The sequence below is a fragment of the Sorex fumeus genome, unplaced genomic scaffold (genome assembly GCF_029834395.1).
Source record: "Sorex fumeus unplaced genomic scaffold, SorFum_2.1 ptg000072l, whole genome shotgun sequence".
Classification (NCBI taxonomy): Eukaryota; Metazoa; Chordata; class Mammalia; order Eulipotyphla; family Soricidae; genus Sorex; species Sorex fumeus.
Genome location: NW_026606129.1, coordinates 11,134,489 through 11,162,386, shown reverse-complemented (window position 1 = coordinate 11,162,386; position 27,898 = coordinate 11,134,489). Strand labels below are relative to the sequence as shown.

At 49.1% G+C, this 27,898-nt stretch overlaps 1 protein-coding gene across 1 annotated transcript in view; it reads left to right on the top strand.

Annotated features, from left to right (window-relative positions):
- CUNH3orf20 (chromosome unknown C3orf20 homolog) overlaps nt 1–27,898 on the top strand; it is a 69,299-nt gene that overhangs the window by 29,195 nt on the left and 12,206 nt on the right. The window contains exons 6-10 of the mRNA XM_056129290.1: nt 6,316–6,480; nt 7,718–7,838; nt 13,471–13,602; nt 18,775–18,895; nt 19,788–20,037. Of these exons, the coding sequence (XP_055985265.1) occupies nt 6,316–6,480; nt 7,718–7,838; nt 13,471–13,602; nt 18,775–18,895; nt 19,788–20,037 (789 nt within the window). The remainder of the gene's footprint in view (nt 1–6,315; nt 6,481–7,717; nt 7,839–13,470; nt 13,603–18,774; nt 18,896–19,787; nt 20,038–27,898) is intronic.

The window sequence follows — 27,898 nt, the reverse complement described above, 5'->3', positions numbered from 1 at the left end:
CTCCTTTTGGGTGTTGTGGTTTGCAAAAGAGGCAATGAGTGGCAATCATGTTCAGTCTATAGTCTACTCTCATCACGCATTTCCCATCCTGAGAGGAACCTCCCAACACCCTTTATTTGGTGCTCCCTTCTCTATCTGAGCTGCCTTTTCCCCTAGTATGTGCGGCTGCCCTCCAAGCCATGGAGTAAACCTCCTAGTACTTATCTCAGCTATTCTTGGGTGTTAGTCTCCTATTTTGTTAATTTATCTTTCCCAGATGAACGCAATCTTTCTATGTCTGTCCCGCTCTTTCTGACTCATTTCGCTTAGCATGATACTTTCCATGTAGTACCACTTGTATGTAAATTTCATGACTTCATATTTTCTAACAGCTACATAGTAGATGTACCAAAGTTTCTTTAACCAGTCATCTGTTCTCGGGCATTCAGGTTTTTTCCAGATTCTGGCTATTGTAAACAGTGCTGCAATGAACAAACAAGTGCGGATGTCACTTAGACTATACTTTTTTGCCTCTCTGGGATATATTCCCAGGAGTGGTATTGCTGGATACCCTCCATTTTTATCCATGTTGCAGCAACCTGCATGCTTTTACCCTCCCTAACAGCTATGTACATATTCCATTGTGTGTGTGTGTACCACAGACTTCTTCATCCATTCATCTTTCGTCGACTGTTTGGGTTGTTTCCATACCCTGAAGATTGTACTAGTTAGTACTGACTTTCGATAGCTCAACGGTGATGTGCCTTGGTGCCAGGGACGTTGCTCAAGTGGCAGAGTCTGTGCCTGGCATGCATGAGGTCGAGTCTCTACTACCACCACCAGGCTGGGCATTACCGGAAGCATTTACCAGCCTCCCAAGCGCTGCTGGGGGCAACCCCAGTAAAAATAAGTTGAAATGGCTTTTAGATAACGAAATAAATGATAGATATAACGAAATAAATGATAGATATAGTGAAGTGTCTTGGTGTATGCACTTTCTGCATGTGAAATGTGGGTGTTCTACTGACCTCCTGAGTTCCTGTGATTAGTCGTGTACTTGACTTTGGGAAGTTCCCAGTTTCTGTTCCTTCCCACAGGCATGTTGCTCTTTCTGTCTCTAGCACACCCATTCTGCTTCCTTCCCTGCTTCTAACGGAGCCTGATGATTCTCAAAGGGTTTCCTCATTGTTCATTAATTTTATTTCTCTATTCTCTGAATAATACCTGGAGGGGTTTTTTTGTTTTATTTATTTATTTGGACCTGGCACCCGAGCTGCGCAGGAGGAAGAGAGCGGCTTGGAACGCCTTCAAGAATGTAGAAGAAATAGCTAAGAGGACGAAGAACCTCCGGCTCCGGGCACAACTCTTTGATTCCACTGTTCTTCCTGCATTAACATATGCCTCAGAGACCTGGGCCCTACGCAAACAAGATGAGAACGCTATTCAGGTCTCCCAAAGAAGAATAGAAAGAGCTATGCTTGGAATATCACGTTTCACTCAAATGAGAGAAAGAATCCGGAGTTCTGACATCTGTCGATGATCAGGGATGCTATCTCATTTGCCAAGGTGTCAAAAATCAGATGGGCTGGTCACATAATGAGAGTTAAAGACGACCGCTGGACTAGAGCTGTTACAGACTGGATTCCACGGGATGTCAAAAGACCGCGTGGCTGCCCACCTACCAGATGGTCAGACTTCTTCGTCAAGATCATGAACGATCGGTTTGAGGCTCTTCATGTTCCCGGAGCGAACAGATGCCATTGGGCTACACTAGCACGCGACAGGGACAAATGGAGACGTTACTGGCGCCCGCTCGAGCAAATCGACGACTAACGGGAAGTTAAGTGATTAAGTGTGATTTATTTGGTGTCAGGGATAACACTCTGGTCTCCTGCTTGCAATTTACCAGAGTGTTATTTTTCTTTTTTGTTTGATTTTTTAAAAAAAATTTTATTAGTGAGACACAGTGAGGTACAGTTGTAGACTTACAAATTTTGCGCTTGGGTTTCAATTACACAATGATTAAATACCCATCCCTCCACCACTGCCCATTTCCCACCACCATGGATCCCAGTATTCCTCCCACCCCCCCACCCCCCATCCCTCCCTGCCTCTGTGGCAGGGCATTCCCCTTTGTTCTCTCTCTTCTTTTAGGTGTTGTGGTTTGAAAAAGAGTCAAGCCTGATTTTCAGGGAGAAATTTTGGATGATTTACTTTCCGTTGATCACATTGCATATAAGGAAACGTCGCGTGGCCACATAAGCGGCCACGTGGTTCACAAAAAATGTCCTGGTACCCGCATGCCATGCTTGTAGAAGCTCATGGTCACCGGGATTCCATCTGGAGAAGGCAGGATGGCACCTTCCCCATCTGGGACCTCCCGGTGATATCGGCTCTGTTTGAGGCCCGGAGCATTCTCCGGGAGCTGTGGGGCCCTCCAGCCAGTTTTCTTCTTTGTTGCTGTGTGAGAGTGTTATTTTTCAATTTTGCACGTCCTTTCCACTGCAAGTCTGTAGCACCTGTTTATTCTGCTGTCCATGGAGATTTTCATTTATTCATTGCACTTTTCATATACATCATCTTGGTTTAGAATCTTCTTATAGCTTCAAGTCTCTAGTGATGAACTCTCTGCTCTTGAATTTCCCTTCTTATTTCATGAATGTTTTGTACAGGGATAGAAGGCATTGGTTTATCGCATGAATTTTATTCACAGAAGTGATTTTTAAACTTCCTTCTGGTTTGTCTTGAAAGTTGGTTTTTGGGGAACTCTTGTTTTTAGCGTGTCTTTTAAGCTTGGGTTTTGAGGCATTTTCAATCTTACTCCTTCAGTCGCCAGACTTAAGCCTTTTGGGCATTTATTTTGTTTTCCCAGTAGGGGGCAGTGTGGCTCATGATTTGTTGTTTCCCAGCATCCTCCTCTTCCCCCCATCCCATATGTGGTGGGGAGGGGTTGATGCACTGGAGGTTCTTAAATCGCTGCCCTGGGTGGGAAAGATGAGTCCAAACAGGGACCCTTGCCTTCCCCTCCCGTCTGTGACCAGTCCATGGTTCGAGTTCAGTGACAGTGGCCCCTGCTCCTTCCCCAAGGCTTAGCAATGGGTCTCTGCCGCCTCTGGTCACCTGCTATGGAGACTCTCGGATTTCTCCTCTGCTGATTCCAGGGGCAGCTTTGGAACCGAAGCACCTGGCAGCTTTGCTTATAAGGGAGGTCCCCCACCTTCCACACTGTAGTTTCTAAAACTGCCCGGATTCGTAGTCTTCACTACTCTATCTAGTTCCAAGCAGTGGCATGATCTCAGTTCCCAGGTGCCTGGAGAGCCGGGTGCTTCCGGTGTCCCGGCCTCCTCTCCTCATCCACACGACAGATGCCATGAAATTCTCTGGGGCCACAGAGCCTGCAGCTCCGACATCCTCCCTTTATTCTGCCAATACTGTGAGCTTTTAGGGACCCACCTTAAAATATGCAGGCTCTGAGATGTTCAGATTAACTGTCAATTAACTGCGGGGAGTCAGATTAGGGTGGACCCTAATTCAACGTCTGGCGCCCTTAAAAGAAGAGAGAGAATGAGGACACAGTCGTGCTGCATGTCTCACTCAGAGATTCTTGGCCGCCACCAGGAACCAGGAAGAGGCCAGAGAAGGTCTCAGAGAGTTTCTAAGATCCCGGCCCCACTGATGTTTCATTTTATGTTTCTCCAAGTCATGTCACACCTGGGAAATGAATACTCTTGAGCACTGTGATGGGAGCAAACTAGTCTGGATTACCCCTAGGGCTCAGTTCTTTCTCCTTTATGTTGTTGCTGTCAGGAAATTAACCCTTCCCTACACCTGGGTGACATTAACATAGATTGGCAATTTCTGTTTTATGCCCTTTCCATGAGTGCTTTTGACTTTAGACCAGAATAGGCAGAATAGGGCTAAGAAGGGAGATTCACTGTCACTGTCCTCCCGTTGTTCATCAATTTGCTCGAGCGGGCCCAGTAACGTCTCCATTTGACACTTGTTACTGTGTTTGGAATATCAAATATGTCATGGGTAGCTTTCCAGGATTTACTGTGCGGGCGAGATACTCTCGGTAGCTTGCCGGGCTCTCTGAGAGGGGCAGAGGAATCGAACTCAGGTTGGCCATGTTGGCTGCGTGCAAGGCAAATGCCCTACCCGCTGTGCTATTGCTCCAGCCCAGAAGGGAGATTATCTCTTATTTATTTAGCAGTGCTTGGGGGCTACCCCCGGTTCATTGCTGGGGACTGATCCCCGCTCAGGGAAGCATGTGGCACCAGAAATGAACTCCAATTCCAGCCCTTTGAGCTAATGCTTTTATAAACTGAAAATAAAATAATGCTGGGTTTTATATTTACTGAACTTGTTCCCTTTGCCACATAGATGTGTATGAAATAGGGGGGCACATCCAGTGGGCTCGGGAGGCCTGGGGGCACTCCCAGTGAGGTTAGGTCTGCTGAGACTGGTTTCATGGTTGAGTGCTCGGGCTTTACAGTGCAGTGCTCCCTGCCCAGTGTTGTTTGGGTTTTACCCAGCGACTCCCAGGGTTCTGCTGGGGAGTGCCCAGGGGTCCACACAGTGCCAGGAATTGAACTCGTGGCCATATCTCTGGCCTCTGTTTACAGGATCATTTGTAAGGCGCCCAAAAAGAGGGTCTTTTCTCCGTATGGCTTTGAGCTAATGTGTGGTGTCCTTTCATGCCAGCGCCAAGGACTCTCCCTTTATTTTACATTTCACATAGTGGAATTTCTAATCAATCTTGTAGCAGATAAAACAGTGAATTCCCTCAGCTTTGGCTCTTTGCTTATGTGGAAAAATCTTCATTGCTGTCTTTTATTTTCATTTTATTTTGGTGTTTTCTTTTTTTCTTTCCTTTCTTTTTTTTCTTTTTTTCTTTTTTTTTTTTTTGATTATACCCAGTGATGCTCTTCTTCCTGGATATGTATTTAGAAATTACTCCCTACAGTGCTCAGGGGACCTGATGGGCCAACCCAGGTTGGCGCATGCAAGACAAGTGTCCTCCTCACTGTACTATCCTCCAACTCCACTTTCATTTTTTTAAAGGATGGTTTTGCTCAATAGAGAGTTCTTGGTTGACAGATTTCCCCTGTCAGCTCTTTAAATGTTTCATCCCCGTGCTTTCTGATGAGAAACTGGCCATTTCTCTTGGTGGGATCTCTCACACATGTCTCTTTCCTCTTGCTGTTTTCAAGATTATTTGTCGTTTGGCAGTTTAAAATGTTTTTTCTTGAAGTGTGTCTTGGAGTTATTACTATTTGGAGTCCGCTGAGCTTCTTAAATGTGCAGGTTCCTGTGTTTCATCAAACTGGGGGGATTTGGTGCCATTATTTCTCCAAACGTTCTTTCCTCTCTCCTCTCCCATTCTATGACTTTTGGTCTCTCCTTTTTCTTTCTTTTTTTTTAAAAAATTTTTAATAGTGAAACACCATCAGGTACAGTTGTAGACTTACGAGTTTTTGTGCTTGGGTTTCAGTTATACAATGATCGAGTACCCATCCCTCCTTTTTCTTCATTACAAATCAAATGATCCTCAGTAGATAACTTCAGTCTGCCTTCGGGTTTATTGATTCTTCTTTCCAAACAATCAATCTGCGGCTAAGTCTGTCCTAGTTATTGCAGTAATTGACCCCAGAATTTCTAATTAGTATCTTTCTACAATTCCTTGCTGTTACTTTCTTTTTCCCAGGCTGCTAGGGAAGGACTGGGAGGGGGACCTCAGAGTCCAGCCCTGACATTGCCCCCGGAACTCCTGGACGGTTTTGTGATAGTTCCCACACTCTCATTTCCCCCTGCCTGGACTCAGGCTCCTGGAGGCACCTTAGTTGAGAGTTTAGCAGGAAGACATCTCCCAGTCTCCAGGATGGTCAGAAAGGGAGGCAGCCTGGAAACTACCAGAAACTACCAGAACTATTTCTAGCCTCTGAGTTCCCACGCTTGTGGATTGAGGCAGGTTTCTCTGCACCTTGGGTTCCTCACCCGGAGGCGGGCCAGCCTGTCCTGGTCAGTCCTGCACCTTCCTGGTGGTAGCCCTAAATTCCCGGAGTCCTGCAGGACCTCTTAGGTGTCGTGAACCCCTGCTGGGGTGTGAGACAGAGCTAAATGCTTCGGGCACAGACTGGGAGCAAAGACCAGGTTGAGGAGAGAGGCGAGCAGGTTCACGGTCACTTCCTTAAGCACAGTCTGGGGACAGTCTGGCGGTGGAGACCATGAGCCACACGCGGACCCTTTGGGACGCAGACCTTCCTCCCATGCCCTACCCCCGCGAGAGCATGTCCCCAACGGTTTCTGTTAGTTCTGCTTGACCGTTTCTGCCAGCTATCCCTCCGGAAACATTGCCATGTGTCAGATTCCTACGTGCTGCAAAGGCAGAGCCATCACCTGGCTCTTCAATGACTCTCCCCATTTATTCCTGGCCCTGTTCACCGCGGAAGGCCAGGGCTGCGTCCACTACAACCTAGCCCACTACAACCTCAAGACCCGGTGAGTAGGTTGGGGGACACCCGGCCACACGGAACTGTCTCTGGGGTGGGAGAGGAGAGGAGGAGGGGGCGGCCTGTTGGAGCACATGGAAGAAGCAGGGAGGGATGTCTGGGCAGTGTCCGAAGGTGTGAGACCCCAGGGAGGTAGCAGGTCAGGTGCTGGCCTCAGGGACATAATGTGCTTTCAGGCCACCCGTATATCATCTCTTCACTATCACCACCACATTATTGCCACACCCAATTTTTTTTCATTCTTGGCTTAATTGGCTAATTAATTGGCTTCTAACATTTTATAAAAGCTCTGCACAATGGTTGATTCCAATTTTTTAAAATTTTATTACATCCAATATTCCAACACCAACCCCTCCACCATTACACCGTCCAAGACCCCACTTTTATGCAGAAACATTTGCGGTAGAATCTGCAGTGGTGATGCAGTGAAATGCAGGGCTCTCTCTTCATCCGTCCATATACTCACCAGTCTGGCGGTTCCCCAAGTCTTTCTTATACCTCTCAGAACACTGATATCTTGATTTTATAAAAAAAAAATTGGGGAGGGTTTTCTTGGGGTAGGCCATATCTGGGGTCACTTAGGGGTACTCCTGGCTTTGCACTCAGAAAGCCCTTCTGGTAGGGCTCAAGGGACCATATGGGGTGCCGGGCATTGCAGCCGGCCAACTGGTGCAAGGTATGTGCCCTACCCACTGTGCTCCAGCCCCTAAAATCTTGAGTGCTGGCCAGAATCAATGGGAATTTTTTTTTCTTTTTGGGTTACACTCGGCAATGCTCAGGAATTACTCCTGGCGGTGCTCAGGGAACCCTATGGGATGCTGGGAATCGAACCCAAGTCAGCCGCATGCAAGACAAATGCCCTAGCTGCTGTATTATTGCTCCAGCCCAATGGGAAAATTTTGTAGTGGAGAAAATATTTTTATACCAGAAGAAAATGAAGGCAATGCCGTGGATGCTGCTGCCTTCAGGGGCCCTTGAAGAGCAGCACGCATGCTGGCCAGACAAGAGTGGACTCTGCCGGCCCCACACAGGGTGCAGTTCCCCTGGCAGTGCTGAGATCTTGGCTGCCCTGGCCCACTTTTCATTTTCTGGGTTTGGTCTGCGCTGCCACCTCTTCCCACAGACCTGCCTTGGCTAATAGACTCCCCCAGCAGCACTGGGAGACGAACAGTCCTGGGCGGATGGCAGGGCCTCAGCCAGGGGCCTCACCTCCCTGTCTCTCCTAGCTGCCCGTTCGTCCTGGTCTGGGACGAGGAAGGAGGAACCACCAATGACCTCAAGGGCTATGTAGTTCACAAGTGGAGCTGGACAGCCAAGACCGAGACCTTACTCTCTCTGGAGTACAAGGTAGGGTGGGCAGGGGGACCGCCCCTCGGCCGCCCCCATCAAGAGCCACCGTATGCCCTGCTAGCCACGAACCCCACCTGTCGAAGACCTTGTAAGCCCCTGATCCCCCCACCCACTCCAAGGTTCCCAGGTGACAGGCACTGGTGCAGGGCTGGCCGGAGGGAACTTTCTACGAGCCTCTAGCCACTGTTGGCGGCGGTATTGACCTTTTTCAGACATGTCCTTCCTACCTTATGTTTACTACTGAGGTCCTTAGGTTTTAGTTTTATTGTGTCCTACATGGTGTGGGGGACTGGAGCGATACTACAGTGGAGAGGATGTTGGCCTTGCAGGCCGCTGAGCTGGGTTCAAGCCCCAGCATCACCAGGAGTTGTTCCTGAGCACAGAGCCAGGAGTAACTCCTGAGCATCGCCAGGTGTAGCCCCCAAATGAAAACAAAAAGAAAAAGAAGTTGGTGTTAGTAGTTGGCAGTTTTTTCCCTTAATGTCCATCTGCAGTGGGCCGTGTTGGCCTCTAGGCTGGTCTCTCTGGTTTTTCGATTTTTTAACTTTCCGCTCTGTGAAAACTAAAAGTCTGAGAATCAGAGGTAGTTGATAGACACACTCTATACCTCTCCCTCCCGTCCAGTCGTTTGGTTGTTCAGCAGTTATCATCAAAGGTTTATGAAATACTAAATTAAATCTGAGTTGGTAGTATCAAATAATAGCTTGGTTAATTTACTAATAAAAAATCAAGTGTGCTGGCCACTTTGTGTTGGCGCCTCTCATCCTGGGCCCTGCTCGCGGTTGGGGGTGGGTGATTCTGTGTCAGATCAGTGCATCGCAGGATATGAAGCAGCCTCTTCCCAGATGGGCTTCCCCAGGAACCAGACACTTCCGATCGGACCCTAAGGATCAACAGGAACCAAGAATCTAGGCATCGAAAGATAAATAAGACAAGACCTTTCTGAGGGATTCAAAGTCTAGGGGAGTCATGAGAATGCAGGGTAGACAAGGAGAGAACTTGAGTAGGGGACAGGATTGCAGAGTTGGGTTTCAGGAAGCAGGACATAGAGCCCACCCAAGAAGGCATGGAACCAAGAGCCCCCAGGAAGGGCTGCGTGACTGCATCTGCCCACTGACCTCTGTCCTGTGCTCTTCCTGTCCGTTCTCTGCACTGACCACTGGATTTGCTTTTCTCTTTTTATTTCTTTTTTGGGGGGGTGGTGGTTTGGGGGTGATGCTCAGAGGTAACTCCTGGCTCTGTGCTCAGGAATCCCTCCTGGTGAACTCAGGAGAGCATATGGGATGCCGGGGATTGAACCCACGTCGGCTGCATGCAAGGCAAACACCCTCCCCGCTGTGCTATCGCTCCGGCCTCTGCATTGGCCACTGAATTTTCATCTGCATTTAATTTCTTTAGGTACCAGCTCTGTTCAGAAACATCCAGTCCCTTTTTTTCTTTTTCTTTTTTTTTTTGGGGGGGGGGGTTTGGGTCACAGCTGGCTATGCACAGGGGTTACTCCTGGCTTTGCATTCAGGAATTACTCCTAGCGGTGCTCAGGGGACCCGAACCCAGGTTGGCCATATGCAAGGCAAATACCCAACCTACTGTACTGTTGCTCCAGCCCAATGTCCAGTCCCTTGAATATGGCTTACGCCACCTGGCCTGAGGGTCCCCCCTCCTTCTCTCTCTCTCTCTCTCTCTCTCTCTCTCTCTCTCTCTCTCTCTCTCTCTCTCTCTCTCTCTCTCTCTCCTTCCTTCGATGCTCCATTCAGGCATTTTCTCCTTTGTGACATTCTAGTCCACACCCATTTCTCTCTCCTCACGGTGCCCAAAATTTGGGTTTAATCATTTGACAGTCAGACGATGAGAAAGTTCTCAGCTCTGGCTGCATCTCAGAGTCACCTAAGAGAATGCCAATAACACAAAAACCAAACCCAACCCCACACTTCTCAGGCGCAGCCCCGGAGAGTTTGTGACTCACTTGTTCTGTCTCGAGTTCTGGATGTTGCCGTTCTCATGATGACGATGCTTAGCCAGGTTCAGCATCACAAATCCACCGGTGTCTGGAGACGGTGGCTTAGACATTGAACCATTTGTATGAAAGTGTGGAACGTCTGGAAGCTGATAATGCCAGGCTGTAAATGAATTGCAGCGGCCACCACAAGCCATGCCGTGTGGTACTGTGACCAAAGGGACAGAGCACTGGGATGAGAATCTGTAGGGCCGAGTGCAAACTTTGGTTTTGCTAGACTCTGTGCTGCTTTGTGCAGATCTAGACAACAGTTTAAAGATCCTTCCTGGGACCGGAGAGACAGTGCAGTGGGTTGGGCACTTGCCTTGCACACACCTGACACAGGTTAGTCTCTGGCATCCCATATGGTCCCTCCCGATGCACTGCCAGGAGTAAGCCTCAAGGGTCACCTGGTGTGCCCCCTCGCCCCCCTCCAAAAAAAAAGCAAAACCAAAAAAATCTTTCTTTCCTGCCTTACACTGTTTTTATGAAAACTAAATAATAAAAATAACTGAGCACAGAGCCAGGAATGAGCATTAAGTATCATCAGCTGTGAGCTCCACTCCCCCAAAAAAGTGGAACTGGGACAAAATGTGTCATTAATGGTTCACAAGTGCTCCTTGTAAGGGAGAGCTGGCGAGGGTGGGGGAGAGGCAAAAGGCATTTGCATGAAGTCCTGGAGATTATACTGGCCAGTTTTAAACCAGGTGTTTTGGCTCTTCTGGTATTTTTCATTCCTCTCTGAAAATCCAAGTTCCCTCTCTACTATCATTGTTCTTGATTTTTGTTGTTTTGTTTTTATTGAATCACTGTGAATGGAAAAGTTATAAAGATATTTATAATGGAGTTTCAGGAGTATAATGTTCCAACACCCGTCCCTTCACCAGCACCCACCACCCTCCACCAGTGTCCCCCGTTTCCCTCCCCCACTGCCTGCCTCTGTGGCAGGCACGTTCCCCTCCCCCATAATCCTAGTGTTCCCTTCCCTCACGTATCCCCCTCACTCTCGTCCCAGTGCCAAGCTTCCTCCCGAGACCAGTTCTCCTGCTCTTCCTTCCTATGGCCACTGGGCATTTGACCTTCCCTCCGAGGTTCCCTTCTATCCCACATGTGAGACCGTTCTGAGCCTGTTCCTCTCCCTCTGGCTGATTTCACTCCACATGATTCTCTCCACATCCATCCACGCTGCAGTGAATTGAATGATTTTATCTCTTTAAGAATGATCAGTATTCCAATGTGTAGATGTCCTGTAGTTTCTTTATCCAGTCAGATGTTCATGGGAATTTGGGTTGTTTCTAGATTTTGGCTATTATACGTAGTGCTTCAGTGAACATAGGAGTACTGATGTCTTCTCCGATTTGTGCCTTTGGGCCCTTGGGATATATTCCTAGGTCTACTATCATTTTTTCTTCAGCCCAAAGAATTTCCTGTGGCATTTCTTTTTTTTTTCAATTGAATCACTGTGAGATACAGTTACAAAGCTTTCATGTTTGAGTTTCAGTCATACAATGTTCGAATACCCGTTCCTCTACCACTGTACATTTCCCACCACCAATGTTCCCAGTATCCCTCCCCACCCCACTCCACGTCCCACCCCGCCCCCTCCCTCTATGGCAGACAATTTCTCTCTTACTCTCTCTCTACTTTGGGGCATTATGGTTTGCAAAACAGATACTGAGAGGCCATCACGTTTGGTCCTTTATCTATTTTGAGCACACATCTCCCATCCCACGTGATCCCTCCAACCATCACTGGCTTAGTGATCCCTTCTCTATCCCAGCTGCCTTCTCCCTCAGCTCATGAGTCAGGCTTCCAACTGTGGAGCACTCTTCTTGGCCCTTGTCTCTACTGCCTTTGTGTGTTAGTCTCATATTATGATATTTTATATTCCACAAATGAGTACAGTCCTACATAAGAAATAAGTATGACTTATTTATAAGATAATAAGCAATCATACTTGCTTATTTGGTCTTTTTTTTTTTGCTTTTTGGGTCACACCTGGCGATGCACAGGGGTTACTCCTGGCTCTGCACTCAGGAATTACCTCTGGCGGTGCTTAGGGGACCATATAGGATGCTGGGAATCGAACCTGCGTCGGCTGCGTTCAGGGCAAATGCCCTACCCATTGTGCTATTGCTCCAGCTCCTATTTGGTCTTTATATCAAATTACTTGCTGGGAATGAGACTATAGAATCAAGCTATGTGTTTTAAAGTTCTTGACATGTTTTAATATTTTATACAGTTTTATACTTTAATACATATATATATTTATGTATGATGTTTTAAGGATTCATTCTACATCTGCCCCTCTCTTTCTGACCCACTTCTCTTAGCATAATCCTCTCAATGGCCATCCTGTGGCATGTCTTGAGGTGCAGCTCTGGGAGCACCAGATTCTATTTTCTTTCATGAAAAACTGTCCTTCTGAAGAAGAGTTTTTGCTGGATACTGCATTCTGTGTTGGCCCTTTTTCCTTCCAGCATTTTAGAGGTGTGTCCCACTCTTTCTGCTCTCCATCGTTAAAGATGAAAAGTCTGGTCATTGTTCAATCCATCTCATTTTGCCGCAGCCCCTAGCAGAGTCTCTTTGGTTCCAAGTTTTCTACGCTCTGTGTCAGTGTGACTGTCTTCATATTCTGTTCAATATTTACGGAGCTCCTTGAATTTGCAAATTCAAGTCTTTCACCAAATTTTGGACAACTTCTGCCATTTTATTTATTTATTTATTTATTTTGCTTTTTTGGGTCACACCCGGTGAGGCACAAGGGTTACTCCTGGCTCTTGCACTCAGGAATTACTCCTGGCGGTGCTTGGGGAACTGTATGGGGTGCTGGGAATCGAACCTGGGTCAGCTGTGTACAAGGCAAACGCCCTACCCACTGTGCTATTGTTCCAGCCCCTTCTGCCATTTATTTTAGAAACTCATCTGCTCCTTCTCCAAGCCTGTCACACATGCTGTAGACTGTGTCAAAGACCCTGGAAGGCTCTGATGTTTTTAATTGATTTTCAGACTTTTTTCCTCTTTACTTTTCAGATTGTATAATATCTGTGTATCTGCCTCCAGGCTCACCAACTTAATTTTGTTCCTCCCAATCTATTATGCGAATCCTGACACTTTAAATTCTTTGGTCTCTATTTTCAGCTCTAGAATTTCTATCTATCCCATGATATATGTGTATGTGTGCATCTATAGCTGTATTCAATATGCATTTAAATATGCTACTTTAAAAGTCCAGACGCAGGGCTGGAGCAACAGCACAGCGGGGAGAGTGTTTGCCTTGCATGCAGCCAACCCAGGTTCGATTCCCAGCATCCCATATGGTCCTTTGAGCACCGCTAGGAGTGATTCCTGAGTGCAGAGCAAGGAGTAACCCCTGAGCATCGCTGCGTGTGACCCAAAAAGCAAAAATAAAAAATAAAATAAAAATTAAATAAAAGTCCAGTCAATACTTAGTTCCAGTTTGCATTGAATTCTGCCACGGGCAATGGAATGACTCCTAACTGACAAAGTAGCTCAGTTATCAGGTAAGCTCCAGAAGGCTGTGGCTCTCCCCGCCCCCAGTCAGAGGGTCCTGGGGCTTCGTGGTGGGTGGGTGGGAGTAGCAAGAACCACTGAGCACCACCTTCTTCGTCGCAGGTGAACGAACAGATGAAGCTGACCGTGCTGGGGCAGGATTCCATCAGCGTCACATTCACCTGCTGGCAGGAAACGGTGACGCTCTCCGTCTCGGCCACCAACTGCCCCCACGGGGTGCCACATGAGAAAAAGGTAAGACAGAACAGACGGGGCATGCACAAACCCAGGCCTGCCACCCCACTCTGCTCCTGCTGGCCTCTTTCCCCTGCAGGACCCAGCCCGGTCATTTCTTAGTGGGTTCCTGCTCACCACTTCTGCCTGGCACCAGTGCCCCCCTCTCTGTTTTGGGAAGCTATTTCTATCACTTAGCAGTGATTTGGTTGTCCACGTCAGAATTCGATGCAAATTGGACTGGGCGTCAAAAAAGACAATACTGGCTCCATAAACAGAAATATCTATTGATACGAAGCTTCAGGTGTGACTGGATCCAGGTGTTCCATGAGTTCTTCAGCTCGTCTTGGCTCTTGGCTCTGCTCTCCTCAGGGAGTTTCTCTCCTTGTGGAGACAAGATGGTCATGAGCCACTGTGGGCTCTTTGCTGTACCCGCTTCGAACCTTCAGGGGGGAAAGACCTTCCTTCCCTGCAGGAGAAGCGACACGAGCAGCGTCCTCCTCTGTTAGTTGCCTGTCCCTGAGATAATCCCCAGGCCAAGGAGTGTGCGCTGGTCGCACTGGCCGTGTTTGAGAGTCAGATCCACCCTGGGAGCCGTGGGGTGTGATCAGCCCCAGTGAACCACCCGGATGAAAGATGAGTCTCTTTCTTTCTTTCTTTCTTTCTTTCTTTCTTTCTTTCTTTCTTTCTTCCTTTCTTTCTTTCTTTTTTGCTTTTTGGGTCACACCTGGCAATGCACAGGGGTTACTCCTAGCTCTTCACTCAGGAATTACTCCTGGCAGTGCTCACGGGCCCATATGGGATGCCAGGGATCAACCTGGGTTGGCCGCGTGCAAGGCAAGTGCCCTACCATCTATGCTATTGCTCTGGCCTGCCCTGCTCTTTTTTTTTTGCTTTTTGGGTCACACCTGGCGATGCACAGGGGTTACTCCTAGCTCATGCACTCAGGAGTTACTCCTGGTGATGCTCAGAGGACCATATGGGATACTGGGAATCGAACCCGGTCGGCCGCGTGCAAGGCAAACGCCCTACCTGCTGTGCTGTCACTCTAACCCCAAGATGAGTCTATTTCCTAGCAGAATCCCACAGTGCCGTTGCCCAGAGAGGGACAGTGATGCTAGACAGAGTGGCCAGCAGTGTGCCAGCAAGAGGCGAACCCACCCCCCGTGGCCTGAACCAGCTCTTTCTAGAACAACTTTGTGTAGAAACCAGTATCATTGGCCCAGTGGGGAGTTCCCGTGAAGTCAGAGAATCAGCAAAGGGCCGGGGAGACGGCTGCGGCTCACGTGTTGCAGGCAAGAGCGTGGGTTCGGCTCTTGAGCACTGTCACAGGAGTAGTCCAAGCACCACTGGGTGAAAAACCTAAAAGAGAAGGAGGAAGAAAATTGTCCGAGCCTGGAAGCCCGGCTCTGCTGTGGCTCCTACTGGGGTCCAGAGTCAGCTCTTGGGGAGGGGGCATGGGCAAAGGGGGCCTCATCTTCCTCCCCGGGGAGTTGATGACATCGAGAACATCAGCATCCAGGGTGAGATGGGAGGTGACCAAGGGCCCACGAAGGGGGCTTCCAGATGCACTGGACGCCAGGGTGGTGCTCTCTGGGGTCGGCCTCTGTGGGGAGGCTCCTTGAGGCTGAAGCAGAACACCACCCCCTCAGCTTGTAGCTCACCATCTGGGCCTGGAGGGGTCTTCCCAGCACATCTGTCCCCTCTCTGTGGCCGGTGTGGAAGAGCCGTAAGATTAGATGTTCCGAGCAAGCTCATCCGTGCTCCTGCCGCCACCTCCCACAGCCCCCACCGGCTCCTAGAGCAGCCAGAAACCGCAGGGCCCAGCCCTGTAGGGATGAAGTGAGGGATGAGGGACTCGGAACTCTCCCTGCACCCCTGCCTGCCCTCACCCCTGCGCTCCTGCGTGTCTGCCTCAGTGGTGCTTTACACTCATGCGTCCCGCCTGCAGGGTGCCGAGTGGGCTGGGTGTGTGTGTGCAAAGGAAGGAGCGTTGGCTCTCTCGTCTCTGGGGCTTAAGCCTCATGTCTGTGTGTAGGGGTGAAGGGAGGAGAGCATTGCGGGAGCTGCGGAGGTGGAGGGAAAGGTGTTTGCTTGAGGGGTTCTCTGAGCACCCCAGAAACTCTGGTGCCCATGACTTCCTAATTGCTACTTAAAGACCAAAATAGCCCGCGGATGTGGGGTCTGGGCTGATGTGCGTCTCCGTCCTGACAGACTGGCCCCAGGGCTTGTTCTCTAAAAGCCATGTCCAGCCGTCCAGTTCCTCCTCTGAGACCACGCAGCTGTGTTCCTTGCAAAGCTTTTTAGAGTGAGGGGCTGGATTGATAGCACAGCAGGTAGGGCGTTTGCCTTGCATGTGGCTGACCTGGGTTCAATACCCGGCATCCCATATGGTCCACCGAGCACCGCCAGGAGTAATTTCTGAGAGCAGAGCCAAGAGTAACCCCTGAGCATCGCCGGGTGTGACCCAAAAAGAAAAAAAAGAGAGAGAGAAAAAGTGAGTTGTCTCCTCTGTGGAAAAGCAGCACGTCGAGCACCTGCAGCTCCCAGAGGAGGTGGCTGTGCGCTAACAGACCAGGCTGGGAACCAGGACTCAGTGGGGAAGACACCAGGGGGTGGAGAGAAGGGAAACCTCCCTCAGGCCAGGGACCACGCACGACCCCCAGTTTCTTACTTCCCTCACTAACTGCACTCAGAGCAAGCTGGATGGGACGCTGCTCTTGGGGGTCTCCAGGGGCTAGAGCTGGGGACACAGGGAGCTTCATTTCAAAGACTGTCTGAAGGGAGAATGTGAAGCCTCCCTTCACCCTTGGTCTTTTTTTTAATTAATTAATTAATTTATTTATTTGCTGGCTCTGGTTACTCCTGGCTCTGCAGTCAGGAATTACTCCTGGCAGTGTTTGGAGGACCATATGGGATGCTGGGGATCGAACCCGGGTCGGTCACGTGCAAGGCAAACACCCTCCCCACTGGACTATCGCTCCAGCCCCCAGCCTTGGTCTTGATTTCTGTCAACATCCTAATCTGAGTGTAGAGAGTGAAATGAAGTTCTTCGCATTTATTTCACCCTTGAAGAATGTTTTTTTGTTGTTTTGTTGCTGTTTTGTGTTCGGGGCCACACCAAGCAGTGCTCAGGAATCACTCCTGGGTAGGGTTCAGGGGACCATGCAGGGGCCCCGGGGATCAAACCCAGGTTGGCTGCGTGCAAGGCAAGTGCCCTGCCTGCTACTCTCTTGATCCGACACTGAAGAATATTTTTGATGTGACTACAGGAGCCTTTAAAACGACCTTCGTACCCGACACTACCCCTTCAGCTTGGAGGGAGGCTGATGGTGCCGGAGAAGCCAGGAGAGACGTGGGAACACGTGGGATGGCTCAAAGTGCCACCGTGGTGGGGAACATTTCCTGTTGGGAGAAGCAGAGCAGACACTCAGTGAGCTTCTAGAAACTGCACAGAGGTGGGAGATGACAGCCCTGTGTGAGGGCTGGGGGAGTGGACCGTCTGTCTAACTAGGTCCTCCCCAAGGGGGGTCAGCAGGTGGACTGTGGGCAGCAGGGCTTTCCAAATGCTGACCTTGGTGGCCAGGTGAAGCTTCTCAGAATATTTGTGCGAGCTCGCCCAGACTCAGAGAACTGGCCCGTTTCCTGAGGGCTGCAAAGGAGTGTGGCTGACCCAGGGCAAGGCTCGCGGGAAGCTGTAAGACCCCAGCGAGTCTCTTCCCTTCCTGTGCCTCAGTTTTCCCATCTTTTTTTCCTTTTTGGTTCACATCTAGCAATGCACAGGGGTTATTCCAGGCTCTGCACTCAGGAATCACCCCTGGCAGTGCTCAGGGGACCATATGGGATGCTGGGAATAGAACTCGGGTTGGCCGCGTGCAAGGCAAATGCCCTACCCACTGTGCTACTGCTCCAGCCCAGTTTCCCCATCTTTAAGGGGATGTGTGACCAGTCTTTTAGTTTGTTTATTTGGGGACCACACCTGGCGATGCTCAGCAGTAACTCTGCACTCAGGAATCACTCTTGGCTGGGCTTAAGGGACCATATGGGGTGCTGAGGATCGAACCCGGGTCAGTTGTGTGCAAGGCTAACGCCCTCCCCTCTGTACTATGGCTCCAGCCCATAGTGTGTGTGTGTTCTTATCCTAGGACCCTTTCAGTTCAACTCCGTGTATGTGTGTGTGTGTTTGTGTGTGTGCGTGTGAGTGTGTGTGTGTGTGTGTGTGTGTGTGTGTGAGAGAGAGAGAGAGAGAGAGAGAGAGAGAGGAAGGGAGGGAGGGGGAGAGGGAGGGAGAGAGAAATTGGGGATGGTTACCACTCATCCACAAAACCCAGGGCGGTCTTGCAGAACTGAGAGTGGGGGTAGGTTCCCAGCACTGGAAGTTTCTGGAAGTGCTGCCCCAGGTTCCCTTCCCTCCCTGTCGGAGTGATGCACAGTGTCAGTCCAGCAGCCCGGCCCCTCTGAGAGCATTTCCATTAAGACAGCCCTTCGCAGCGGAGGCAGTGCCTCCATTTAAATGCTTTATTAGCTGGGAGGGCTGCCTCAGGTGCCTTCGGGACAGTTGGGGTATAAATTACAGACAAATAAATAAGATAAGTAGCCGTCTGGGCCGGTTTCTGGCTGCCGGAGCTTCCTAGTCCCTGGGGCCATCCTGGACCAATTCCCACCTACCAGGAGAAGGTGTGGGTGGGCTGGGCTCCGGCAGGGGAGGGGTGCTCTATTGGGGTCCCCTCTGCATCCCACACCCGCCTCGGGGTGGTGTCGTGGGTGAGGCGGGCAGCCGGGCTGGTCGCGGGACAGGATGAAGTGGAAAGTGGACACTGGCCACACTGGGGGGATTCCAGAGTGACTTTCGAGGTACCCCACCTCGAACCCAGGCCCTCCGTGTCTGCAGGGACCAGCCAACTGTGGCCTGGGATGTGGAGGTGGCGAGAGGGCTAGACCGGGGCGGCTGCAGAGGTCACTGAGTGCAGCCGCTCGGGCAGTGTCTGAGCAGAGTCTGGTCACCTGCTGCCAGACAGCCAGCAGGATGGAGCGCGTTTCTGCCTTCAGCATCTCCCCGTGGCCGAGCTACTTCCTAGGGACGTCCTAGGAGACCCCGAGGAGGTCCGAGCGAGGAAGTGCCTGGTGGGGCTTGGTGCAGGGGTGTGGGCTGGCCGGCAGGCACACCTGCCCATGCCCGGGGTCTGCCGGCAGGTGGCCCACAGGGTGAGCAGCATGGACGACAAGGGGTCCCGGGCCAGCCGTGCTCTGCTCATCAAGAAGCGCTTCCAGAAGACGGTGGCCCAGTTCATGAACTGCGTCCTGCTGTCAGCGGGTAAGGGGGCAGCAAGGTGCTCACCCTCTGCCCATCGGGTCCCCAGACCCCACAGTGCTCTTTCCCTGCATGCCCCACCCCCTTCCCGGAAGTGTCCCCAGGGGTCAGTGGCCGGACTGTGACAGGGGCTGGCTGGGGGCCACACAGTTCCTTCGGGGCCCCTTCCCGTGCCCCTGACTCAAGCCTGCTGTGTGTGTTCTCAGCCTCTCTGTGCAATGGGCAGATTTTCCTGGGCCAGGTTCTGGCTGTCTGTCTGTCTGACTCTGCCCTTACCCCGAGTTTCCTTCTCAGCTTCTCCTCTCCGGTCACCCACTGCTGTCTGGCAGTCCTGGGGGAGGGTGACAGCTGGGGGCACAGAGAAGAAACTCAGCTGCATCCGAGTGGGCATGAGTGCTGTCCCTCCTGGCCGAAGGAGCGCTGACCCTCCCAGCCCAGGGGGCCACTCAGGCTCTGTGCTCCCCTGCGCATTCCTTCTGACCCCTAAGTTCTCAGTTTTTTCCTTCCCAGCCTCCCCCCCGGGGTCCGGCCACGCTGGCCTCTGGGTTCCCGTGGCACTTTTCTTGCCCTGGAAGTATAGTCCCTGCTCACCGCCTGGCGACTCCGCCCCTCTCTCTGACCCACGAGGTGCTAGGGGCTCCCAGAGGCAGGGACCCAGTGTGGGGCTGTCTCTGTGTGTGCCCGGCACCTGTCAGTGGTCGGGAAGGGCGGGCAGGCCCGTGTCCCTGGCCCCAGGAGAGTTCCCATCTCACAGGGAAAGCAGAGCCAATGCGTGTCAGTACAACGCGGCCGAGGAAGCAGACGAAAATGACTTCAGTGTCGGGAGCCAGGGATCAGGGCCCAGGGTGCAACCAGCGGTGGGCCTGGGGCTGACCGCCGCGCCTTCCGTCGGCAGGACTGTTCACCATCGAGTATCCTGTCCAGGCCGAAGTCGTCCCCAGCCGGCGCCGGGTGAAGTCGCGGGCCCCGTCCGAGCACAGCTCCAAGCTCGGCCAGTACCACAGAGAAGTGCCTGTGGTCAGGGGGCAGCCGTCCCAGCCCAGCTTCTCCTTGGAGGAGGCCCTGAACGAAGACTTGGAGTCTGCTCCCGGGAGCCCTGTGGCCAGGAAAGCGGTGGCCCAGAGTAAAATCCTCGTCAAGCCCAGGTGGGTCGCCGCCCTCTCTTCACAGCTGTGCGTCTGTGCATCAGAGCTTTGGGCAGGGAAGAAGCGGGTGTGGCCCCTCTGTCCTGGACTGGGAGTGTTGGGGGCTCGAGAAGGGAGTCCTCTGAACAGAAGAACACCAGTCCAGGCGTGAGCAGAGGTGGAATAAGATGTGGTCAAACCTGGCTCTGCCGCCAGCTGTGTGTGTGTGTCAGTGTGTCTCTGTGTGTGTCTGTGTGTATCTTTCTGTTTGTGTTTGTCTGTCTGTGTGTGTCTGTGTCTGTCTGTGTGTGTCTGTGCATATCTGTGCACATGTCTGTGTCTATACATTCTCCGTCTGTGTGTGTCTGTTTGTATGTGTATATCTGTGTGTATCTGTGTATGTGTATCTGTATGTGTGTCTGTGTGTTTCTGTGTGTGTGTGTCTGTGTTTGTGTATCTATGTCTGTCTGTGTGTGTCTGTCTGTGTGTGTGTCTGTGTTTGTGTATCTATGTCTGTTTGTCTGTGTGTGTCTGTGTGTATGTTTGTCTATGTGTATCTGTCTGTGTCTGTATGTATGTCTGTGTGTGTCTCTGATTCTTGTCTGTGTCTATCTGCCTGTGTGTATGTCTGTGTGTGTATGTCTGTGTGTGTCTATGTATGTGTCTGTGTGTGTATCTATTTGTATGTGTCTCTGTGTATGTGTATGTCTGGGTATATCTGTCTGTGTGTCTCTGTGTGTCTCTGTGTGTGTCTCTTTCTATGTCTGTCTGCCTGTGTGTCTGTCTCTGTGTGTGTCCGTGTGTGTGTATGTCTGGGTGCATCTGTCTGTGTGTGTCTGTGTGTCTATATGTGCATCTCTGTGTGTGTCTCTTTCTGTGTCTTCTCTGTGTGTCCGTCTGCCTGTGTGTCTGTCTCTGAGTGTGTGTCTGTGTGTGTGTGCGTGTATCTGTGTATCTGTCTGTTCGGAGCTATCAAAGGAGCCTGTTACAGGCCTGGAATGACGCCTCCGCCCCGGTCCCGGTCCCAGGGTCCCTTCAGCTGCTCCCTGGCAGGGCCTGATCTGGGCAGCCATTGGATTCTGGCCCCGGGTGGGTTTAGTTGCGTTCCCTGATGGCTGCAGAGTGGTGCAGCTTTTCCAGCTGCTCACTGACCATTTGGCTACTTGCAAAGTGCCTGCTTGATTCCCTTGACCCTTTCTCAACCAGCGGGTTGTCTTGATTCACACTTTGGGGTTCTTTACATATGTAAGACTTTGGACAGATGTGCTGATTCTGCAGTCAGGAATCTCTCCTGGGTGCTTGGGCGACCACAGAGGACGTCAGGGATCGAACCCCCTCCCCGCTACACTATCACTCTAGCCCACTTCTCCCACTTTCATTATTCTATGAATAGAAGTTGGGGCTTTTGGGAGGCTGGGAGTGTTGATTGGAGGCGCAACCACCCCCCATCGGGGATTACTCCTGTTCTGTGCTCAGGGCTCACTCTTGGTGATGCTTAGGGGTCTCTGTGAGGTGCCAGGGACTGATCAAACTGGGGTTCATGGAAACAAATACTGTAACACCTGTGCCATCTTCCAGACCTACGAGTTGTTTTTTTAAAGGATGATTATTTTTAAGCCAGGGATATTTGACAGTCTTTGAGGACGTTAGGGGAGAGGTACTGCTCTGCCTAGTGGGCAGAGACCAGGCCATTGCTAAACATTGCACATCCACAAAACGAGGCACAGCCCTGGCCCCAAGGGACCAAGCAGACCTGCATGGAGAAAAGAGAAAAATACTAAAGAAGCAGAACAAAGACCAAAATCATGGCATTAAAGACAAAAGAAAGCAGGGGAGTGAAATGAAGTGGATTCCTTCCTTCAAAAGAGGTTTTTTGTTTGTTTGGTTTTTGGGTTTTTTTTTAAAGTTGGCGAAACTGCAACCAGAGCCAGCTAGTATAGTGGATAGGGTAATTTCCTGGCATGGGTTCAATCTTAAGTATTATAAATGAATGAGAAGTTGATAAAGTAAACTGTTTTCCAAAAACTTTCTTTTTTTGGAAGTGTATACATTTAAAAATATTATCAATAATCTGTGTGCTAATACTTTGAAAATGACACAAAATAGATAATTCCTACAAATGAAAAATTTACTTAAAAGTGAAAAGAATTGAGAGGGCTGGAGAGAGATAGTACAGTGGGTAAGGTGCTGGCCTTGCATATTGCAGATCTGGGTTAAATCCCTGGCACTCCACATAGTGCTCTGAGCCCACCAGAAGTGATCCCTGAGTAAAAAGCCAGGAGTAAGCTAGGAGTACTTCCAGGTTGCAAAAAAAAAAAAAAAACCCAAGACTTTTTTTTTCTTTTTGGGTCACACCCGGCGATGCACAGGGGTTCCTCCTGGCTCTGCACTCAGGAGTTACTCCTGGTGGTGCTCAGGGGACCACATGGGATGCTGTGAATCGAACCCGGGTCGGCCGTGTGCAAGGCAAACGCCCTACCCGCTCTGCTATCTCTCCAGCCCCCAAAACCTTTTTTTGAGAGTGAAAATAATTGAGAAAAAAATGTTTCTTGACCAAAATGCCACGAATGAATTCTATACTCAGTGAAAGTGCTGGGAAGTTTGACCTGTCTTTTAGAACAGCCCCTTTAATGCTTTTGCAAAACTGGTTTCAAGACTATGAATTCCCTCAGTTGTTACCTGACAATGAAGTGCTGCATTATTCCCTCAAATATGAATGATAATCTAGTTGGACAGAGAATTCTTGGGGAGGTGTTCAAGTTCTTTGAGATTTTGAACTTCATTCATTCATTCTCTTCTGACTTGTAGGACTCGTTTGATAGATCTGCTGTGTTTCCCTTTGTATAAGTTCCTTTTTGTACCTTGCTGCATTGGATATTCTGTCTTTTGGGGCTTGGGATTTTTAGTCATTCTGAGCTCACTGTGTCTGGGAATTTTCCTGTTTTTGCCGAGATCCTTCAGGCTTCTTGTATGGGGTTTCCCGTATTCCTCAACTCTGGAAAGTCTTTTCTATGTTTTCCTTAATGACTGGTTCTTCATCAGATTTTCCCTCCCGTTCCTCAGGGACCTTGATGACTCTGCTATTGCTCGTCTTGAATGCATTCCATAGTTCTCTGGTGTGCTGTTCATTTCTTTCCAGACCCTTTTCTATCTTCTGTTGTTTTCTAGTGCTTTCTTCCTTCTCATCTCAGCGTTCTTTGATCTCCTCGGTTGCTGTCATCCTGCTGCTCAGAGCTTCGACTGGGTGTTTATATCACCTACCTAAACTCCACGTCTGGTGTTTCTGATTGTAGTTTCCTCATTCAAGCTGTCATACTCTCTTGTGCTTTGCGGACCGCCTATGCTCCTTAAACAGCCTCATCATGGTGTCACTAAAGTCATTCTCTGAGGATTCACAGAGCTGATTGGTGCTGGTTGAGCCTGCTATGTTATTGTTTTCAATTATTGAACTTACTGGGCTTCTATGTGTCTTCCCCATTGGGTTTCCAGTGGTCCCACTGCCTGAGGGTGAATCTTTGTAGAGAGTCCCCCTGAGAGATTCTGAGGGGTTGGACTGGGAGTTCCTCTTTTCCTTCCCTGCCTCTCTTTACCTGGTGACAGGAAGTGTTACTGTGATCAGCATTGAATTTGATGCGTAGAGCACACATGGCTATGTGCTTCAGGTGATGCTGATGTGATGTGATGCTGGGCGCCATGACATGGCAGAGATCACATGTGGAGGCTGCTCAGAACTACAGTGGAGGGGAACCTGTCTGGAGCTGCTGGCCCAGAGATTAAACTCTCCTGAGGGGTTGGGTGGTGCAGGAGGTGTGGTCCGTGACTGAGTCAGGGAGAAACTAGGAAACACAGATCTTCTGGACTACCAACCTCTTTCAACTACGGCAACCTCTTTCCCTGTCCTTTGGCTAGAAGAAATGCCTTTCCTCACAGACTTTTATTAAGACTTCAAATATTCAGTTCTGATATTCTAGATTTAGTTCACCCTCATCCATGCTGGATTGTATAGGAAGAGAGAAAAAATGATACCAGGAACCTTACTATCACTGATTGTTCTTTGGTTTGTATCCTTAGCTACCTGCTCCTATAGTTACCAGCTGTTTTATTTTACATTCCAACTCCTTTTATATAAGCTACAATTTATTCATAATTTTCTTTTTCCCCCCTCCTGATTCTGCTTTGGATTGTTGTCTTATATCTGAAGAACTGTCCCTAGAATTTCTTTCATTATGTCTTCCATACCCCTTATTTTTTTTTTGTCTAAATAGGTCTTCATTTAACATAAAATTTATAACGATGTTTCCTAAGAGTGACAATTATTTTCTTCTAGTCCTTTGAAGGTATATTTCTGGTTTGTAGGTTTTTTTTGAGAAGTCAACTCTCCTTCCTATCATTGCTCCTTTAAAGGTGATGTGTTTTTCTCCTCTGATTTCCTCCCTTCTCCCTTAGATATATTGATTTTTTCCTTAGTAAACTTCAGGATGTGCACATGTGTGATTTCTTTGAATGTGCTCTGTTTATAACTCTTATCTATGATTTTCATCAGTTTTAGAGACTCCTCAGCCATTACTGGTGCCACCACGTTAGTTTCACCCTTTCCCTTTGCCCCCCCCCCTTCTTCCTCTATGGCCTCTTCTACACTATTGCACCTCTAACTTTCCTCGCTGTCTAGGATTCTAAGTAGGTCCATATGGATTTTTTTAAACTGAGTTCTGTGCATTGTTTGTTCTCTATTTTATATCATCTCAATTCTACCTTATTCACACCTTTCTTCTATTTACCATCTAAGTATTTCCTGTTTATCTGTCCTCCAGTTGGCTGATGCTCTCTTTGACTGTGTCTAATCTTTTGCTAAGACCCAGCTCATCCCTGGCACAGAAAAAATAAAACAACTCTGGAGTTCTATATTTTATTTCTTTCAGGGTCAGAGTGATATGATAGTACAGTGTGTAGAGCTCTTGCCTTACACACGCTGACCCAGGTTCAACCCCTGGAACCACCCCAAGCCCTGCCATGAGTTACCCCTGAGCTCAGAGTCAGAAGTAAGTCCTGAGCACGTCAGGGTGTGTCATCAAAATAAAAATAAGATAAAAAATTTTTTAAATAGAAAAGAAAAGAGAATATGATGGTTGTCAAGCAGAGATCAGAGAAGAAGGAAATTAGACCTGTGTGGAATCTATTTTATAGGTAGAACTTCCACAGGTGACTAACCAACAGATACATGTGGCAGAGGAGAAGCTCACTGAATTTGAAAGTGGAAGGGAAAGTGAAGGGTAGGCTTTGAAGGAGCTCAGTGGGAACAAACATCAATTCACAGACGTCCTCCCACCAGCTGTGGATGTGTCACTGTGTGACCAACGATTACACTCTAGGTGAAAACACTTTGGAATTGTGCATAGTTGTGAGTTTTCCGAAAACTGTCCCGTGGGCCCCGGAGACCTTTCCTCCTTCTTTCCGACAGCTGTGGTCTCTTGCATCACAGAACACATTCCTGAATTCCTGAGGCTGTAGGAATGAACCACATACATGTGTGTGCTCCAGAGCAGACTTTCTTGTGGAAGCAACTAAGACCTCAGTTTCCTCAGACATCTGATGAGTCGAACAGTTCCTGCCCTGTCTTCCCTCTCCTGTTTCCTCCAGACTCCGCAAAGAGTAAAGAGGCTCAGACGTGCAAAAGTGCTGTTGAAGCTGCAAGCGCAGCACAGCTGTGTGGCCGTGTGCTCATGTGTTTCCAGACATCCTCAGAAACCCTGGCAAGGAGTGAGGCAGGAAGGAACTGATAAATCCGTTTGCTGTTTATGCCAGAGCTGCCTTACCCCATCTTCGATGCTGTTTTCCTTAGGCAGCAGACAACAAGGCAGGGAAGGGCATCTGTGGAAAGCTGGAAGATAGTAAATATTCCCTTTAGGGTGGAGGGAAAGCAAGAGAGGAACCTTGCAAAAGCCCTGTCTCTTGACTTCTTTCCCCTCCCGGGAGCCCCACAGAGGGTGCAGACAACAGCACATGAAACAGGAGAGGCGAGTTCCAGCTGCCCCTCAAGACCGCCTTTCTGAAAACCCAGTTCAGGTCTCAGGTGCTGCAGGGAATTACTTCTGGATGCAGGAACTTGGGGCCAGGCTTTCTGACTTGCAGAAGCCAGAGCTGGCGAGGTGGAGGGTGAGGATTCTTCCAAATGTGTGGTCCAATGGGTTGGATTTGGCATGCAGACATTAGATCTGGCAGAAAGAGATGGGAGAGGTCCTTCAGAAAGCCATGTCAGCCCGTAGGTGGAAAGGTCCCCCACCTGCCGAGAGGGTGTTGGAGGAATACGTCGCCAACCTTCTGTTCTTTCCCACAGTGTTCTGTTGTGTCCCCTTTGACAAAATCCCACCAGAGTTTCGTTAGGCCTTGCCAATGAATAAAAGTATGACATTATTTCCTCATTCTTTTCTGCTCAAAACAATAGATTAAAAACACTGTTTTGGGGGGTCAGGGATGTGACTTGCTTGGAGACAACTCTAGGTTTGATCACAAGCCCTGCAGGAAAAAGCAACTCTTCAGAACCTGGCTTGTTTCACTTGATGTCTCTTATCTTTAGAGATTTTTGTCTGATTCCCTTCTGTTTTTCTTAAAACGTCTTTTGCTGACCAGTTATATTCACTGTCTCCTAGATCATGCTGATTTGTTAGTATTTGTTCAGGCTTCCCCACTTTCTACACCTACTGTCAGTTATGTGGCAATAACATTTCCCAGGTGAACAGGAAGTTTTGAAGGACAAACTAAGAGATCACTGACAGATCACTGACTCCAACCCTGAATAGGACTCTTGGGGTCTCCAGGTAAATGTGACAGTTAGAAACCCCTGGATTGTAGTGTTCTCCAAATCATCATTCTTTGTTTTGTTCTTAATAGTTTTGTCCACTACTGAAAGCAGAGTGTTGAAATCCCTTGCCCGACTGTAGTATCTCCTAAGTTCTGTCTATCTGTCTGTCTGTCTGTCTATCTATTTATCTATCTATTTCTGGAGAGAATTACATTTTAATATTTTACTATGTCCATAATATATCACACAATAAAATTTTACTTTAAAGTCTATTTTTGTCTTTGTTGAATATTAGTGTTGTCACCTCTGCTAATTTTGTTGGTGTGAGGGTGTTTGGGGGGCACACCTAGCACTGGTTCTTTGCTCAGGACACTGTGTGGTACTGGGGATCAAACCCAGACTTTCTGAATGCAGAGCCTATACATTGAGCTATCTCTCTGGCCCACTCTTCCAAATTTTGTTACTAATTACTCATCCTTCTATTTTTTTACTTGAAACCTACTTGTATTGAGAAAGGGAGGGTGTTTGTTTTGTTTTGTTTTGTTTTGGGTTTGGGCCACACTCAGTGGAGCACAGGGCTTACTCTTGCCTCTACGCCAGAGTACCTGGTGGTACTCTGGGACCATATGGAATTCTGGGGATTGAACCTGGGTCGGCCACATGCAAGGCAAATGCTTACTTGCTGTGCTGTTTCTCAGGCCCCTGCTCATGTTTTCAAATCTGAAATAAGTATTCTATAGAGAACAAGTAATTGGATCCTTTGTACCCCCCATTCTGTCAATTTCTAACTTTCATTGACAAGTTTAATCCATTTACATTTAAAAGTAATTACTAAAAGGAATGTAACCTGCCCACACGGCAGAGTCTGGCAAACTCCCCGTGGCGTACCCAATATGCCAAATACCAGTAACAATGATGGGTCTCATTCTCCTAACTCTGAAAGAGCCTTGAATATGGCACTTTTAAAAAAATCTCAGGGCTAGGAAAAGGAGACATTACTGGGGCCTGCTCGAGCCAATCGACGAATAACAGGATGGTCGTGATTCATGATTCGTGATACTAAAAGGCAAGACTTCTGCCATT